Source organism: Octopus sinensis, linkage group LG2 (genome assembly GCF_006345805.1).
Source record: "Octopus sinensis linkage group LG2, ASM634580v1, whole genome shotgun sequence".
In the NCBI taxonomy this organism is placed as follows: domain Eukaryota; kingdom Metazoa; phylum Mollusca; class Cephalopoda; order Octopoda; family Octopodidae; genus Octopus; species Octopus sinensis.
The window spans coordinates 126,411,278-126,428,336 of record NC_042998.1 but is presented as its reverse complement, the minus strand read 5'-3'; the positions used below and the strand labels follow the sequence as shown (position 1 = coordinate 126,428,336).

Here is a 17,059-nt window from a genome sequence, read left to right as displayed (position 1 = left end):
GATTTGGCAGCCACTGGTAGCAAGTTTAGTGACCACAATCATATTTCATCAGTTTGACTGGCTAGGGTGTTGCAGTCACGATCATGACAGCACTTAATTTTTTTTTTTCAAGCTTGATACTTATTCTACCAGTCTCTTTTGCAGAATTGCTAAGTTATGGGGACATAAACACACCAACACCAGTTATCAAGGAGGTGGGGGAAGCAAACACAAAACCACACACATATGTACAGAACAAGTTTCTTTCAGTCTCCATCTACCAAATCCACTCAAGGCTTTGGTTAGCCTGAGGTTACAATAGAAGACATTTATCTATATCATGCAGTGAGACTGAACCCAGAACCATGTGGTTAGGAAACAAACTTTCTACCTCCTTAGACAGAATCAGCAGTCACAGAAGGAGAGAGAGTCTTTCATTTTACAACTTTTAAATTGAATAGCAGTACAGAGTAAGTGAACTTAAAGAAGGAAATGTTTCCTGCCACTAAGAGCCTACAACTACAAGCTTCTCACAGTGTAGCCTTCTGGCCTCTACAACAATAGCTAGCAGTATAATAATGCCATAATGTATGAAATTTTAGCTTATTTTATGCATATCACAAAGCTTTATAGAAAGGGAAACTTACTAAAGAGAGAGAGAGGGGGATGTGTGTGAGTGTGAGCACACATACATGGACAAAAGAGCAAGTACATACAAACACCCACATCATAATTACAGCCCACCAGATGGCCTTCCACATAGTTTTCATCTACTCCAATTTCACTCACAAAGCTTGGGTTGATCTGAGGCTATCACAGAAGACATTTATCAAACATACTAAGCACTGGGATTGAACCAGGAACCCTGTGATTGTGAAGCAAACTTCTTAATGACATAACCTTGTTACCCAGTCATATGTTGACTATGCTTGAAGATTATATCATGAGTAAAAAAGCATGTGGAATACTCAGCCACTTACACTAAACTTTATCAGGTGGGTAGTTCCATTAATCATAACCACTGGAAACTTATTTGTCAAAATCAACAGCATCAGAGTCCATATATAGAATAATGTTTAATCATTTCCTCCTTTTTACACTTTATTTCATATTCAAGGAATCTTGCTTGCAGTAGTTACTCATGTTATAAAGTGGGAGATAAACAAAACTAACATTCCTTGACACAGTCCTCAACACACTGACAAAGCACACAAACTATGAAGGTAACTGTAGTTAACCATTAAACAATTTCAAATCCAGTAATGATGGCTTTATCAACTAAGTCATTCCCACGATCTCCTTCTCATGATGTTCATTCAGAAAATGAAGCTGAGGCCTTAAAATATAGGTGGGCTAAGGAAAATGTTTTGTTTCAAACTAACGTAAAAGATTAATAAGGAAAAAGGAACAGTCATTAATTTTAAAATAATAATAATAATAATAATAACAAATACATGAACACTATCACATTTTCAGTATAACACAGTATGTATGTATGTGTACCCAGTGTAAAACAGTACACCAAGCTGTGGCTTTTTATGCTGAATGGTTAACTTAGCCATTCGATAAATACAGATTATTGAAATAAGGACAAGCTGAAATAAATACATGAGTCAAAATAATTGACTACAATCCCTTGGTGGTAGCCCACCCACACCTCACTCTTCACATGATTGCAGTCCAATAGTTGAAACTAGTAACAAAATATAAGAACATTATTTGAGCTCAATATAATTTCAAACATTTCTTTCACACACACATAATGTACTAGATACATAAGAGAAAGGAGAAAGTGAGATCACAATGGTCATGCTTTTCCTAAGAGCATTTGTAACATAAGTGAAATAACTACAACCAAGAAGTAAAATTCAATTCTGAACTCAACCTATCTACCTGGAATTTATTTCTACAGACCTTGCATCCAATTGACTGGCCTTCATGCCGGTGGAATGTAAAAAGCACCCACAACATTCTGTGAATAGTTGGCATTAAGAAGGGCATCCAGCTGTCAAAACTTTGCCAGATCAGATTGGAGCCTGGTACAGCCTTCTGGCTCGCCAGCCCTCAGTCAAACTGTTCAACCCATGCCAGCATGGAAAGCAGATATTAAACGATGATGATGATGATGTTCCAATTTCAACGGAGAAACATTTCATTCTACTTATATATACTGAACAGCTAATATGATACCGTAAGAAGCAGTTGTGGAGTTATAGGTTAATATCCTTTCACTAATACTGTGGCCAAGACACTTAACCTAGCTCTAAGTAGGCACCATAACAGCACTAACATAATATTAATGAGTACAAGCTGAAACAGAAGTATCTACAGGGTCTTTCAACCTGTTAAAAATAGCAGCCAATTCTTCCTTGTACAACTGGAAAATATAACCTGAAATACTTTTTCTGGAAAAAAAAAAAGAATAGGATCATCACAACTGCTGCACTTTTGATCATAGGTCAACTTGATCAAGGATGACCTGACGTTAAATAATAGAAATATTAATGAATGTTTTGTTAAAGTCTGAAGAAGACAATAGAAGTGACGTCCTTGAATAACTCCATTAAAAAAAACTGGTTCCACAATCCAACAATGTTACTACAACCACTAGGTATGTCACATCTTCCTTTTTCTTAGCTATAAACTGTTTTCAAATAATTAACAAGTAAAATGAGATTAGCATCAGTTGTTGTGTCAGTAGAAACCTACAATCTAGTTTCAATTCCAAACAGGAACTGCTATACTTTATTGTGATAATTGTTTAAAGGAAATTGCAATTATTTTCTGGATATTATAACTTTACAGAGGAGAATGATGCTTCATGGGGTCTAACTCAGTATCAGGGCCCATTAACTTAATGAAACAGACTGTTTCTTTAAGTAGGATATACAGAAGAGATAAAACTGATATAAGAAAAATATGTAAAACAATTAAAAATCAACTAGCTTTGTACACAAATATATACACATGTTGGCATGTAATATATATTGCTTTTTGTTATTTTCCAAATAGAAATATTAATCATTCTGGCAACCTGGTTCCCATAGAGAATCTGTAAAGAGCTGAAGGGAATAAAATAGGATCAAAATCTGGAAATATGGTCTGTAGTTCAGTGATCAACACTAAAAATACTTGAAATACTAATTAGTACTAGAAAACAAAATCTGACTCCAACTGCAAAGGCTTAAAAGAATAAGTAGATAACTAGTCTTTACAAAAACTGGATATATAAAAAATGCTGTGGGATCTATGAGAGACCGACAGAAAACTAGATACACTACAATAGTCAAAAAGAGGAGATGGGAGCCCCAAGAAATGATGTCAATAAATTAGTTGCTTGCTTGTTTCTGTGACATAAATTAGCTAAATAATGCTAGAGACATAAATAGTGAGAAGATAACAGCAAGAATAATAAAGATATGCAAGGAGTTCCAGGAACTATTACCTCTTCTAGCAACAAAACTATTCTTTCTTCATGCAAATGGTAGATTTATGAAACATGTAAAAAAGTACAATACCACACTGTGGTATGTAAGATAGAGCACTAAATGTGGAAGATCTGTGTATGCCAATGAGTTAAGTTTGGTGTGTGCAAAAGAGACGAGTGCACCAATATGAACATGTGGTGATATGAATGGACAAAGAGTACCAAGCAAAAAGTATGTTCTGTACTGACATTAGAATATATAGTCATAGGTACGTCAGTTTTTTATTCAAATATTTGCATGGAAAGTCACATGGAACTTATTTACTGAACCATCAGGAATCTAGGCCTGAAATGTGCACCATAAATCAGCAAACAATTGAGAGTGTAGGGCATATCAGTTATGCTACTATGAAATCTGTATGCTGATACTGTAAACAGATATATGTTGTTGACATCACACACAAAAACAAACACAACCACTTAAGTAGAGTTTGATTCTGTTACAAAACAAACATACTTATGATTATACACATTAGTCTGAACTTCTTTGTATATGCACCAAAAGTGTTAAGAAATTAATTCTACTTCTGATTAGAAAAAGAGACAAAAAAAAAACAATGAGCACTTAAGGCAGAACAACAAACGAAGAGGCTGGTTTTAAGTTGTGTGTTATTGAATATGTTGAAGTATATAGACAACAATGGAAGTAATGAGAGAGAGCTTTATGGGTTGGAAAAATTAGGAAGGGATTGACAGAAACAAAAGGAAACACTCAAGAAAATGCCAAAAATGAACACAGTTAAATGCTGTAGTGTCTTTCCATATAAGAAACTGGAAAAAGATTTATATACTTGGGTATGTTACCATCTGAAAGGACTTGCTATCACCCCCATGGCTATCAGAATAAAAGTATTATAGCTTTTCAGAGACATAAGTAAATAAAATATTATTCAAAAGTTCCATGCTTCAGCTAAATGGTTTATGAGACTTCTACAGAGAAATATGAAAGCACTGCATAAGTAAACCCATATTTCACAAAAATTACCAAAGAGTATGGAGAATATAAACTACACAATTCCATAAATTTATAATCATTTGACGCAGACATGGATATGTATTGTCAACAAAAAGAAACAGGAATAAAGCTCCAATATTTTATTAACCTGCATGGTAATACCAGTGAACTTTTTAGAAAAACAGCACTATTAGTGTTAGCTGGACAAGAATGGCAACATTTTACAGTTTTAGGATGCATAGCTGATGGTATAAAACTTAAATCAATGGTAATACTTGAAAGAAAAAGTATATCAAAGGAAAAATATTCACATGGTATATTTGCTGAAGTTTACCTAAAGGAGTGACGAAGGTATTAAATACATGTTTGGTTGGATGAAAAAAAAATAACTAAAGAATCAACATTGTTTTGTATATGAGATTAATTCTATCTCATTTGAGTGAATCTGCAAAGATAAAATTACAGGAAAATGAAACAAGACAGGAAGTCATCTCTAGAGATTCCACAGCCACTAGACATTTCACTAAATAAGTTATTTAAAATACACATAAGGAAATTGTGAAACATAAGGAAAGTATCTGAAAACCAGGAACTAACAAGGACAATGGCTTTCAAACTCCCAAATATTGCTGTGCAATTGGTTTAAGAAGCATGAGAAAGTACTTCAAGTAAATGATGAAATTTTTTCAAATGTATGACAGTTCCAATGAAATGAGTAGAATAGAATATGAATTGCTATTTAAGGAGCTTTTAGGTCAATAGAATGAACATGTGCCCAACACAGGTAGCAGTTTGACTAACAGACAAAGATTATGATAAAAATGGAATTTGCTATGATAATGAGATTATGTGAATGTTTGAGAGAAACAATGAGGACAATGTTAAAGATTTGGGAGCAATAATTGACGATACAGTCTCACCAACAATCACAAAAACATTGTCTGGACATAGTAAATGTCATTTTAATAAAGTTCATCAAAATCAATTCCTTAATTTTACTTCATTCTAACCCAGTTGCATCAATTTACATATATGCACACCTGTACGGTCTCTAAGTTAATGCCACGTACACTCTAAGCTAATGCCAATTGGATACTGCATAATATCAGTTGGCAATCAGAATTGGCAATTTAAAATTATCTCTTTATTCTAGAAATAGATCATAGAAATATACTGCCTAATTCCAGGATTTTACTAGGCTGTATTGGCAATAATAGAGATTGTTTCAGTTAAATATACTTATTACTTAAATGCTGCTGTAAATGAAGTTGCAAGCAGTATTCATGAAAAGTGACATGCAATTTATTGCCCTAAGCTAAAACATAAACACAGAAATTATGCAAATTATTTACTGCAACAACTTATGTACAAGTATATGATACTAAAGTAGGAAAAGTCAAGGAAGACATGGAAGTGGTAAAGTTTGGCCTGAAGATGCTTGATTTCACAAAGAAAATTATGCAGAATAAAGAATGGTAATATGTAATCCAGCCAACTCATAGCAGCTTGGAAACAAAATGAATGTAAAGAAATGGAAGAGGATCTACAAATACATCACAAAATCATTCTCATTCATTCAGTATTTAGTTTTGGTTTAGAAAGTAAACTTCTCAAATACTTTTTGTTGACTCCTGCTCAACATGTAAGATATTATATGTGCTACCACTTTACTAAGCACTTCATAATGAAAACACCCTTCCTTTCCTATTCAAAAATAGAGTTAGCAAGAACTTCAGTTGTTTTAAATTACAGATACTGAATACTTAACAAGCTTCCAGTAATCTGGATAATCCAGAAAACGAGTTCTTTTAAAAACCATCTAGTTTTGAATTTAGTAGTTACAGCTGTGTTCATTATGCGACTACTTTTTCTAGTGTTTTCTGTGGCCTATCATGTTTTCTGAATGTTATCTGCCTTTTACAGTTTTTATTTCATTGCTTTTGTCATAAAGTAATATTTTTGATATGGTTTTGTTCAGAAATGACAGTTTTACAACATGCAAGTAATTAATCATAACAATGAAATAGATTAATTTAAGAAGCACTAAGACTCAGGATATGGATGTTAAGCATATCATGTATTAATTTATACCTGTATCTATTAAGTGAAATTATATTCATTACTATTTTTCACTTAATTTTCATCCTATATTGGTTTAACAGGCTTTCTTTACAGGTATTTTAAGAAATTTAAACAAATTAATAGAGATCAAACAGACCTTGCTTCAGAAATGTATTAATTTGTACTTGTTGAATACAAGTTTTATCCTTTGCTTATCATTGTTTATTTTTATTCTAAAGATATACTTCGCCTGTATCCAGAAATCCAGACAAACTCCTATCCCAGGCTTGCCAGATAAATGGTTTGGTACCTGTATTATGATTCTGGCTTTGTTGGAATACTGTCACAATGTTGCAGCACTACCACAGCATTCTAGTTAAGTCAACTTACAGTCTCATCTTATTTATTAACTTGTACTTCCATACTTTTCAACATTTTAATATAAAGGCTAATCTGTTTCCTGGTCACAAAAAATCATTGAACCAGCATTTAACTTTAGCTTCTCTGACAAAAAATACCCATCCTCCCTACAAGTGGGGTGCTGATCCATCATAAACTCAATACTGCAAGCCAACGAAATCTTATTTCCACAGTGCTGCAACTGCTCAAAGTAATAAATAGTACCATTCACAGTATCTACTTAAGGATAAGTGGAATTAGCCACTAAGAGGTGTTTGACCATGACTGTAATGTAGAGCCAATAACAGGATATGAATACAGAGTTTGGTCAGTGTTCTGTTAACCCTGCGATCACTCCTCTTTGGGAAAAATTATATTAAAATAAGTGATCAACTGCGCAAGGATTGAACCAGGTTTTTTAAAGTACTTTCAGTTACAAAACAATTTTATCTTTAAGTATTTGTATGTATGGGGCTACCAACACTGGAATGGAATAGGAGGAAGAATCACAAGAGTTGCTGCAACAGGAGCAGTGCATGAAGCTACTAAGCTAACCACAGTGTTAGTAAAGATGCATGCAACAGCATGGACTCTGCTAAAAACACCCAAGGACCAACAAGTGGTGTTAAACCTGGTAACATATAATCTGCTAGTACTGTCCATCCAACAAGTCTACCCAATTTCATACACAAGGCTGGGACCACCAAAGCTTTAGTAGGTATTTCTTGCTTAACCTAAGGTGAGCTTTGAATGAGCAGATCTAATATTTAAAAACATTCCAGCTATGACCTCTCTCTTTCTTTCTCTCTCTCTCTCTCTCTCTCTCTCTCTCTCTCTCTCTCTCTCTCTCTCTCTCTCTCTCTCTCACTCTCTCCGTATTTCAGTGTTACCCAATGTGTTCTTTTTTTTCTTTTTAAGTGGGGAGAGAGAGAGATTTGTTTTGTTATTTCTTACAGGTGAATAACTATGTAAGAGGCCTACCCTGTTGGGTTGTTAGTTATGTTCACCATCTGTATAGGTATACTGTGTAGATATATGTGCCATTTTGGTATATGTGCATGAGGATGTATGATGAGTTATACTAAGCAGATATGTGCTTGGCAAGTGAGTTTATGGGTTATGCATTGTTGTGGGCACATGTCTTGTGAGAATAAGTGTATGTTCATTATATGATTGTGTGTGGTGGGGAGGAGTATGGTTACATGCTGAGAGGTTAAAAAGTCTGCTTCACAATCATATGGCTCTTGGATGAGATGGAGTTCAATGGAAAGAGGCATCCAGTAGAAAATAAAATGGTGAGGGATGATATTGAGGATGTGGCATGATTGACAAAGGAAGTTGTGCCAAGGAGAAGGTTAACAGGTAGCACAAAAGTGGCAATACAATATGTCCAATTATCAAGTACAGCAAATCACCAATCAACTCACTCCTCGTTATATCCTCTGTAAGGAGATAACAAGGTCAGTCTTCATTACTTCATCCCACATCTTAGTCTCCCTTTTCCTCAAGTTTCATCCACATTTAGTGATTAGCACTTCTTTATGCAAATGTTCTCCTACACATCATATAATCATGCTAGCAGTCTTCTCTCTTGCATACATTTTATGCTTCTTATGCCCAATTTTTCTCTCAGCACATTTGCATGTTGTCATACCCAAAACATGAAGTTGCAATGTATATGATTGCATACTTACATGCGTGTGAATATACTTATGCTTATCTTTATCATTTGATGTCCATTTTCCATACTGGCATGGGTTGGATGATGTTTGACAGGAGTTGGCAAATCAGAAAGCTACACCAAGCTCTACTGTCTGCTTTGGCATGATTTCTACATCGGGATACCCTTCCTAACACCAATGCCACACACACACACACACACATCATCATCATCAATATTTTACATCCACCTTCCCAGCTAGCATAGTTTGGGCTAAGCAACAGCAACAACAAAGAGGGGAAATATCAAACTTACAACCATACTTACCCAACCAATTAAAAACAAATTAGTTTTTACCTCGTGAACTTCCAAAGTACATTTAGTACATTTGTAAAATTACATATAAATCTAAAACCTAACTGTCTAGTATTCATAAATAAGTTTACCTCATAATATCTGGAAATTTAGATATAAATCAAGAATCAAAAGTAACAAACAGGTTGTGAAAGTAACCCAGGTATACAATTTATATACAATAATAATAATAGACTATTTAGTGCATACTTCTAGTACTTCTTTTGTTATACGTTGAAAATCTTGATATATTTCTAGATTCTTTTTTTAAACCTTGAGAATAAAAAGATTTGATTTGACAGTTATATTTAAAGTCCTGTACATCCTTTATAGATCTCAAAAAGTGTGTTTTTATTTGCTACAGCCATCACCATAGACTTCCTGTTGGCCTTGTTTATTAATTGTTTCAAACTAGGTTCATTCTAAAGATAGTATTAATTACCTCCACCTTAGCAAAGGTGGAGGTATTGTTTTCAGTCATATTTGTTTGTTTGTTTGTCTGTGGGCAAAATATTTCAAGAACTGCTGGATGGATTCGGATGAAACTTTCAGGCATATTTGGCCTCATGACTAGCACAAACTGATTAGATTTTGGGATCGATCCAGTACCGGACAAAGATTCTGGATTATTTTTCCTGCTCTTTGTTACTTAATTTTTGAGAGCAGGTTGGTTCATTTTAGTATTCTCTTTTGTGAGAGCAGTCGAGTTTATTTCATATATTCTCATTTTAAAAATCATCTCCAGTCAATCGTTGAGAGGAGGTTGGTGTTGCCTTGGCAGAGATTTGCACCCTGTGAGTGCTCTTGTTATTGAAATTAGTGATTTCAGTCACTGGACTTTGGTCATGCAGAAGCACCAACTTAAAAGGTTTAGTAGATCATATTGATACTAAGACTTCAGTGTAAGCAATTATTTTATCAATCTACTTGTCAAACCACTAAGTTACAAAACATAAAAAGGACTCAACATAAAAACTTTATGTATGTATTTATATATATATATATATATATATATAGCAATTTTAAAAATGATAAGAGAATCAATAATATAGGTGACTGCAGTTCCCCACCAAAAAAAAAAAAAGCATTAACTAGCTGGAGGATCAAAATTAATCAAAGGACATACTAAGTATGTCCTTTGATTAATTTTATATATGTACCTCTGTTCACAACCAAAGGTTTCCCTCTGTGAATGAAGGGAAGATTGTATGATGCATGTGTACATACCGTGATGCTGCATGGTGGTGAGATGTGGGCTCTGAATGCAGAGGACATGCAAAGGCTGGTGAAGAACAAAGCTGGTCAGCTCTGCTGGATGTGTGAAGTCAGTGTGCATGTGCAACAGTGCATTGGTGTATTGAGGGAGGAGTTGGACATAAGAGGAATTATATGCAGTCTGCAAGAGAGGAGACTGTGCTGGTTTGGTCATGTAATGCGAATGGATGAAGACAGCTGCATAAAGAGTGTCAATCACTTAAAATGAAGGGAAGCTGTAATAAAGGGAGACCCTGGAAGACATGGGACAAAGTTTTGAAGGCTGATCTCAAAATGCTGAACCTTATGAAAGAGATGACAGTGAATTGAGTTATGTGGCACATTGTTCTACTTGAGAAGATCCACCACAACAGAATTGAGATCCTAAAACCAAGGTGCCATGTAAAAAGCACTGGCGTTGATACCTCTTAAAAACCACCTGTGATGGTGCCACATAGAAAAGCACCCAGTTCACTCTGTGGAGTGGTTGGCATTAGGAAGGGCATCCAGCCATAGAAACCAAGCCAAAACAGGCTATGGAACCTGATGTGGCCCCTGACCTTACGAGTTCCTGTGAAGCCATCCAACCCATACCAGCATGGAAAATGGACATATGATGATGATGATGATGATGATGATGACAAAGAACATCTTGCTGTGTGCATACATGCGTGTGTGTATGTATATACATATCTTGAGCATTATATATATAAAGATTTGCTCCAACATTAAACAATGTTCAAAATAGCAAAACCATCCTATTCACGACAGCTAGGAAAACAGGATGTTATAAGGAAGGATAGGGGGAAAAGTCTAGGAAAGAAAAATTATATACATGATCAAATATGACCAGAAGCAAGTTATTGACAAGATAACCAAGACAATGTCAGATTAAATGAGATCAAGGAAGTTGCAAATGATCTGAATGCAGATACAGTAACAATTCACAGTGATCTGGATTAATGAACCTAAATCGTCAGCTGCTGCTTCTTTCTCTCTCAACAAAGTATAAATTACTTATGACTAATCCATAACTTGACATGAGACTGCTTTTTCTGCTTTTATTTATATTTCATTTAGATCATTCTGATAGTGTTAACACCACACATTAAATACAGTAATGATTTGCCTTTGACCACAGTGATCAACTGGTACTTGTTTTATCAACCCTGAATGGATAAACAGCAAAGTCACTCTCGGTGGAATTTGAACTCAGAACATAAAGAGCTAAAAGAAATGCTGAGCATTTTATCCATGTTAACAACTCTGCCAGCTTGCCATCTCACAATGAAATTAAATAATGAAAGACATTTTAATCTAGCAACCTACCATATTTGTCAACTTATTATCTTAATTAATGATGTATAGGAACAAAGTTACAAATTGATAATAAAAGAGAATAAGAACTTGTAACATTTGTGCATTTCCAAGATGACAAATTTCATTCACCAGTAACTATGTACATAAGGCTTTCTAATAATAATGATTCTTTCTTACAAAACGATGTGGGTGATTGTAGTGGTAAACAAGGTTAGTGATCACAGTGGTGAACAAGGCAGTGAACAATGGTAAACAAGGTAATGTGTGATCAGTGTTCATTATAATGATGTTAAAAATGGCAGTCTGGAGGAAGAGGAAGTAACCTTTTCATCATTTCTCATATTACATCCTCATTTTTGTCGTTCTTAAATTAATCAATGGCAGACAGGCAATGCCCATTAACTTGCAGAATTTCCCAGACCCAATTTAAACATTTGTCTTCAGACCAATGTGCACAGGTAAAAAAAAAAGGTGATATGGAAACTAAATGTTTTGAATGCTTGCAGCAGGATGAACCCCACTTAAGATACTCATGGACCAAATCTTGATATTATATTGCATAGCAAGTTGTGTATACCACACATTGATATTCAGTAAATATTAGCAGGTTAGTGTCTATAAGAAAAATGTAAATTGGAATCAGAGTTTGCAATTCTGAGAAAGGAGACAGAGAGCAGAGTATTGAAAATGGGATTTGGAACATGAGAGACAGTAGGAGTGATGAGAGCACAGAGCACCTTTGACAGAAATAATATAAGAAAATGGAGCACAAAACTAAATGGCACTCAATGTATGAAGTTTAATAGTTTACAGGTCAAGATTGGATCCCAAAATATAAAAATAAATTGATAAATGTTATTTTTAAAACAACCATGTTATAAAGAAATGTCAATAGGAAATTGCTCTGTTCAGACTTTTAGTAAAAGTCTGAACACAATATAAGTGAAAAGTTCTAGCTAAGGACTAAACCTTGTAAGAAAGTCAATTCTCAAAAACTTATCAATATACTTGACATTCCATTACCACAATGATTTCTAGCATAGGTACAAAGTAATGAATACATCCAAGATGTGAACATAATCATTAGAATTAACTCCTGTATTTGATGCAAACTAAATGTCTTCTACTCTGGAAAACTGGAAATCAGAATTCACTTCAGCTGGATTTAAAGTCAGAAGATAAAGCGTCATAGCAAAAAACCACAAAGTATTATCTTCATAATAATATCTTCATAATTATCTTCATAATAATATAGCCAACTTCTTAATGATAGTACAATTTAGTCATGTAGACATAATACATTAAATATACAGGAAGAGAAGAGGTAGCCATGTAATTCTAAAAAGGTATGAAGAAAAGTAATTTTCAATAGCTGTTTGATTCAACTGATGGTGGTGGTGGTAGTGGTTATGATGACAACAATGACAATGTCAACCATAACAATGATGAAAGCAGTAGCAGTGGTAGTGATACTGAAAACAATCAAAAGTCACATGGAAATAGTTTTGTGAGTAAAGAGTCAAAAGGACAGAAATATTCATTTAAATAGATTAGTAAAGAAACTTAATGTAAATTTTATATTTAATAGTTTATCTCATAGAGAGTGTCCTGTATGTATGGTAACAACATTTAAACAGGTTTTACACTTGAAACACTGAAGAGGCATGATACAAATAATATCCTACAAATATTTCAAATTTTGGCATAAGACCAGTAAGTCAAGGGGGAGGGTGCAAGTCGATTACGTTGACCCCAGCACTTAACTGATACTTATTTTATCAATCCTGAGAGGATGAAAGTCAAAGTCAATCTCAGCAGAATTTGAACACAAAATGTGAAGACAAACAAAAAGCTGCTAAGCATTTCGCTCAGTGTGCTAACAATTCCGCCAGCTCACTGCTTTTATATCCTACAAAATTTAAGATTATTTGTAAAGATAATGGCAATGAGGAAGAAGACAATGACAAAACCAGAAAGCCTACTGCTGTTGCTGCTGGTGGCGGCGGTGGCGGCAACTGCAGTAGCAATGTCAGTTTTCCTAGCATTTTCTTTCTATTTTGTGCAGGTCAATGAGTGAGATTTTTGTCTATGAGTCCTACTGTAGTTGAATAAAAGCCTGACCAAAGAATTAAAGCTTATTTCCAGCAGTGTGGCACAAGTATATCCAAAGGCCCACTCTTAAGTAATGTGAGAGCACTAATAAATAATTAACACTGATGTATGAGAAACACAAGGAAGTAAAAACTGTTGGGTATGATGGAATAGGTCTAGAAAATTATTGGCATTTATGCTTCATTTACTTATTTATTTACTTCCTTCTAGTATTCACCAAGAAATAACTAAGTCTACTGACTCCTTCCATAGAATTTCTCAAATAATCCAGTTGTTTTCAGCAGCTGTAACACATTGACTTTCTGATCTCCCCACCCCACTACCTATTCTAAATAAATCTGTTTATTTACAGCCATGAAGACAGAAACGGAAATTTAAACATCTTGCAACTCTCCGTCTTTCTTTTCCCATTCTGGTGTAATTAAAATTTGAAAACCTCTACACTATTACACAAACATTACGACTAATGTAGGGATCATAGAGAGTAACAGAACAAAGATTTTTGCAACACAAATGCATCTAAATGTAATAACTTGCAATAAAAGAGAGAGAAGTTAAGATCAAACTTTGTCAACTTACCAATAAGGCGTACCAATGAAAGAGTCTCGGCATTGGTTAGGTTTTGTGTTTTTAGCAGACACACCAAAGTCAGCTACAAGAAAAGATTAAAACAGGTTTGTAAAAGGTAAAACTTGTGTTTTACTTTCATAACTAATCATAGCTTGGTCAAGGGTTCTTTTTCTACAATACTTCCTTCAATACATGAAGTATATGTTGGAATCCAGAGAAAATCATTTTAACTTTGAACAGTTGCCTTCATTTCCCACAATTCCAACAGCTTACGAGGGAGTACTCGATAGTAACCAGAAACATTCTGTGGAACAAACCCGTTGTAGTTCAGGCTTCTGCAACTTGATGCAACCCTCAGGCATCAGTCTGTCAACTAGTATCTTTGGCTGAAGTCGTACTGCCACGTGGTGCATCTGTTTTACAGTGCTTCTCCTTTGTTCGTCCATTTTTGTGATGGCTGAAAAGAAGGAATAGCATGCTTCCATGAAATTTTGTTTCCTGCTGGGGAAAACAGCAGCCAAAATATTTGTCGTGCTTCAAATAGCTAACAAGGATGCTGTCATGAGCAAAACACAAGTTTACAAGTAGTTTCCATGCTTTAGGAATGGTCACTTGTTGCTTGAAGACCAACCTCATTCAGGATAACTGCCAACCTCCCAAACAAATCAAAACATCATGAAAATTCCTGAACTGATCTTGGTGGACTGTCATCAAACAACTGACAAACTTGTTGATATGACTTGTGTGTCCTGGAGCTTCGTCCAACAAATTTTGAGTGAGGAATTATGAATAAAAAGAGTTTCAGCCTTGCTTGTTCACAGAAGATCAAAAGCAGTCATGACTAAATGCATGTCATGAACTGAAAGAACAGTTGGAAGATGATCCAGACCATTTTTTGAAAGTCATCACTGGTGACAAAAGCTGGCGCAATGGAATTTGCAGATGTGGAAGAGGTGAAGAAAAAAACAATGGAGACATTAAATGGCATCACTTTGCAAGAGTTTGCAATGGTGGAAAACATGTCTAGACCAAGCATTGTTTCAAATGGAGAATACTTTGAAGGTGATAAAAGTGTAAACACGTAAATCTAACTGAATAAAATTATATTGCAAAATTCCAGTTTCTTTTGGGGACCCCCACCTCCTCATACAGGTTTAAACAAATGTTTGTAACTCAACACATAATCCAGTCAGTGTCTAACAATGTCCAATGATAGAGAAATAAATTTATTTATCACCACTTTAGACCCTCAAAAGCATCAGAATAGGAAAAATTTCATATGGGTCACGTTTTACATTGGTAACTTTGGATTAATTGGTGACATCAACATAATGATGACATCAGTTAAAATCAAAACCCACTGCAGGTGTGGGACAGGGAATGGATAGCATAGTTGCAAAACACAGACTGAGGCAATAGAACATCCAATATACTATGTCTACAAACTATTTCTAAATAATTTCTTTCTTACTGTCATCTCAGAGGATCTTGTGGATTTATTGATGCTGTGGATTAAAGTTTAGTGATAACTGAAAAAAGTGAAATGATTATCACTGTCATCAATTCAATAAGTAACTAAATAGAAAAAAAAAAGCTGCTTAACTCAATCTACTGGAGACAGACACCCCAATAAATTATACTGCTGTATATGGATTGCACTGGAATTATATAGTTTTTTTTGTTTTTATTTCTAAATTGTTGATTGGGTTTGTTTGGCTGAAGTATATCACTTGCATAACAGACCTGTCGGCCTCAGGTCTTATTTACAAATTGATCTCATTTCATTACTCAAAAGCAATATAAGAACCAGGACATTTTCAATAATTGAAATTTTATAGCCCATCAGAAAGATTTCTAACAACAAAAACTAAATTCCAACACACACACACATATGAATGATATGATTATATAAGCACACACACCAACAAACTCAAATGGCAAACTCACCTAACTTGACATCACCTTCCATGGTTAAGAGAACATTGCCTGCTTTCAAATCACGGTGAATAATATTGCTGTCATGAAGGAAAGTCAAAGCTTTGCACATATAATGACAGACATAACGGATTTGGTCTTCTGTCAATGGTTTTTCCAAATCAAGCATGATAGAATCCAGAGCACCACCTCCACAGAATTCAATGAACATCTGGAAATGGAGAGATAATTAGTGTTGTATTTAACAGCAATTCTAAAAAGGTAGATAAACTATCAAGTCACTTATTTATGTTTTTACCCAATGTAAATAAATAGAAAATAACATTCTAGGTCAATGAATTTGTTGGAGGAAAAAGCATTTGTCAAATATAGCTTTTTTGAGAAACCTTGCCTTGGATTTTAAAAAAAGCATAAAATAAAAATAGAACAAGCAAAATAAGTTCACAAAAATGAGAAAAAAAGTTAAAAAAAAACATAACAAAACGATTACCTGAATCCAAAACTTATTCTTTATTCAAAAACAAAAATCAGTTTGGAAGAATTAAGTTAGCAGAAATTCATTTCTGTTATCTCCTTCCACATCAGATATATATCTTAAAGAATTTTGTTACACTATTTTAGTATTATAAAATATATATGTAATATGTAGACACAGGCATGGCTGTGTGATAAGAAGCTTGCTTCCCAACCACATGGTTCCAGGTTCAGTATCACTGTGTGGCACCTTAGGCAAATGTCTTTTATAACAGCCACAGGCTGACCAAAGCCTTAAGAATGGATTTGATAGACAGAAACTGAAAGAAGCCCATCGTGCTAAATCAGATTGAGTCTGGTATAGTCCCTCAGCTTACCAGCCCTGGTCAAACCATCCAACCCATGCCAGCATGGACAACAGACATTAAATGATGATACTTGTGTGTGTGTGTGTGTGTGTGTGTGTGTGTGTGTGTGTGTGTGTGTGTGTGGTGTGGTG

The 17,059-nt window shown here is 34.7% G+C and overlaps 1 protein-coding gene across 5 annotated transcripts in view; it reads right to left on the bottom strand.

The window, feature by feature from the left end:
- The window catches only part of LOC115222253 (serine/threonine-protein kinase 10), a 226,612-nt gene that overhangs the window by 130,618 nt on the left and 78,935 nt on the right, over positions 1–17,059 (bottom strand). For all 5 annotated transcript variants that reach the window (XM_036499203.1, XM_036499206.1, XM_029792417.2 and 2 more), the window contains exons 3-4: positions 16,099–16,297; positions 14,161–14,233 (exon numbers count right to left, since the gene is read on the bottom strand). In XM_036499203.1, the coding sequence (XP_036355096.1) occupies positions 14,161–14,233; positions 16,099–16,297 (272 nt within the window). The remainder of the gene's footprint in view (positions 1–14,160; positions 14,234–16,098; positions 16,298–17,059) is intronic.